The 2702-nt window shown below is 57.3% G+C and overlaps 1 protein-coding gene across 1 annotated transcript in view; it reads left to right on the top strand.

Moving 5' to 3' along the window:
• Nucleotides 1–2702, top strand: part of LOC113980754 (casein kinase II subunit alpha-like) — a gene marked incomplete at its 3' end in the record, with an annotated part of 9112 nt that overhangs the window by 4321 nt on the left and 2089 nt on the right. The window contains exon 3 of the mRNA XM_027707973.1: nt 1963–2064. Coding sequence (XP_027563774.1) covers nt 1963–2064 — 102 coding nt within the window. The remainder of the gene's footprint in view (nt 1–1962; nt 2065–2702) is intronic.

Genomic DNA, 2702 nt, shown 5'->3' with positions numbered 1-2702 from the left:
TGCCGGCTTGGGGAAAACCCAGAATGCTGGTTTGGGAAAATTCTGGAGTGCTGGCCTAGGAAAATCCTGGAATGCCGGCCTGGGAAAATCTGGAATGCTGGCTCGGGGAAAACCCGGAATGCTGGTTTTGGGAAAATCCTGGAATGCTGGCCTGGGAAAATCTGGAATGCTGGCCTGGGAAAACTGGGAATCTGGCCTGGGAAAATTCTGGAATGCTGACCTGGGAAAACCTGGAATGTTGGCGTGGGAAAAACCCAGAATGCTGGTTTGGGGAAAACCCGGAATGCTGGCCTGGGGAAAACCTGGAATGCTGGCCTGGGAAAGTCCTGTAATGCTGGCCCCAGGGGAACTGGGAATGCTGGCCCGGGAAAATCCTGGAATGCTGGCCTGGGAAAATCCCAGAATGCTGGTTTGGGAAAATTCTGGAATGCTGGCTCGGGGAAAACCCGGAATGCTGGTTTGGGAAAATCCTGGGATGCTGGTTTGGGAAAATCCTGGAATGCTGGCCTGGGAAAAACCCGGAATGCTGGCCTAGGAAAATCCTGGAATGCTGGCCTGGGAAAATCCTGGAATGCTGGCTTGGGGAAAACCCAGAATGCTGGTTTGGGAAAATTCTGGAGTGCTGGCCTAGGAAAATGCTGGAATGCCGGCTCGGGGAAAATGCTGGAATGCCGGCCTGGGAAAACCTGGAATGCCGACCCTGGGAAAAACCCAGAATGCCGGTTTGGGAAAATCCTGGAATGCTGACCTTGGGGGAACTGGGAATGCTGGCCTGGGAAAATCACAGAATGCTGGCCTGGGAAAAACCTGGAATGCCAGCCTGGGAAAATCCTGGGGCATCAGGGCTCGTCCTGCCTTAGGGCCTTAGGGTTGATCATGGAATATCCCAAAGGAATGTTGTAAGGGATCCCCAGGGATGGACGACTCCAAACTCCTGGCCCTGCCCAGGACATCCCAGAATCCCTCCCTGAGCCTTGGGAACGTTGTCCAAACATTCCCTGAGCCCTGCCAAGGACCCCCTGGGGCCGTGATCTTGGGATCCTGGAATTACTTAGGTTGGGAAAATCCCTCCAAGGTCACGGAGCCCCCCTGGCTCCTCCAGCCCTGCCCATTTCCCCAGGGATGGTCATTCCCTTCCAGGGATGGGGATCCAGGGCTGGGCAGCCCCTTCCAGGAGGGATTTTCCCCAATATCCCAAATAAACCTCTCCAGGGATGGGGATCCAGGGCTGGGCAGCCCCTTCCAGGAGGGATTATCCCAATATCCCAAATAAACCTCCCCAGGGATGCTCCATCCCCCAGGGATGGGGATCCAGGACTGGGCAGCCCCTTCCCAGCAGAGATTTTCCCAATATCCCAAATAAACCTCCCCTGGCACAACTTGGGGCCGTTTCCCCTCGTCCTGTCCCTTGTTCCCTGGGAGCAGAGCCCGATCCCACCTGGATCCACCCTCCTGTCCCCCTGGATTCCCTCCTGTCCCCCTGGAATTCCTCCTGATCCCCCTTTTCTCCAGGCTGAGCCCCTCCAGCTCCCTGAGCAGCTCCATGGAAGTTCTCCAGCCCCTTTCCCAGCCCCATTCCCATCCCTGGACACGCTCCAGCCCCTCCCATGGCTCTCCAGGGCTCCAGATCCTGTTGGGAACGGCCTTCCCTGGGCCTGTTCCGGGTCACAATCCCAATGGATACAATCCCTGTGCCACAGACACACAGCCGGGCCGGAATCCGCCGCATCCCGCTTTTCCAGGCCGACATTCCCAGGGTTGTGGTGCCTGGGAAATCCGAGCCCGTTGGTTGGGATCCAATGGGCTGCACAGGGCCTGGAGAACCCACGGAATCCTCATGGATTCCCTCTCTGGATCCCGTGTCCGTGTTCCTGCGGCATTCCCGGCCGGAGCCATTCCTGGACGGAGCCATTCCCAGACGGAGCCGTTTCCATTCCCATTCACTCTCTCCCTCCTTCCCAGCCCGTGAAGAAGAAGAAGATCAAGCGGGAGATCAAAATCCTGGAAAATCTCCGGGGGGGCCCCAACATCATCAACCTCCTGGACATCGTCAAGGATCCCGTGGTAAGGAACCCTCGGGAATCCTCGGGAATCCTCGGGAATCCTCGGGAATCCTTGGGAATCCTCCGGGAATCCTCCGGAGTCCTTCCCACCCCAAGCTGGGTGTGACTTCCTGGCAGAATTCCAGAATTCCGTGCCCGTCCCGGCATTCCCGAGGCGCTGGGGGGAGAGGGGAGGGATGGAGGGAGCGGGAATGTTTCAGGGATTGTTCCAGAGGGAGAGGTCCGGGATGTCCATCCCAAAAAACTCTGGGAGTCTGGGATGCCTCTGCCCGGGGGATTTGGGGATTTTGGGATTTTGGGGATTTGGGGATTTGGGGATTTTGGGGATTTTGGGGGCTGCTGCTGCCTTGGGAAATGTCAGGGAGAGGGGTGGGCAGGGAGTGGGAAATGGGAAGAGGTTGGGATTGGGATTGGGATTAGGATTAAGAACCCTACAGAAACCCTACAAACCCAACCCCTACAACCCCCAACCCCTACAAACCCAAACCCTCCAAACCCAACCCCTCCAACCCCAAACCCTCCAAACCCCAAACCCTACAGAAACCCTCCAAACCCCAAACCCTCCAGAAACCCTCCAAACCCCAAACCCTACAACCCCAAACCCCACAACCCCAAACCCCACAACCCCAAACCCCACAA

Source organism: Neopelma chrysocephalum, unplaced genomic scaffold (genome assembly GCF_003984885.1).
Source record: "Neopelma chrysocephalum unplaced genomic scaffold, ASM398488v2 Primary Assembly neopelma1_95127, whole genome shotgun sequence".
Taxonomy (NCBI): domain Eukaryota; kingdom Metazoa; phylum Chordata; class Aves; order Passeriformes; family Pipridae; genus Neopelma; species Neopelma chrysocephalum.
This window is presented reverse-complemented; position numbering and strand designations above follow the sequence as displayed.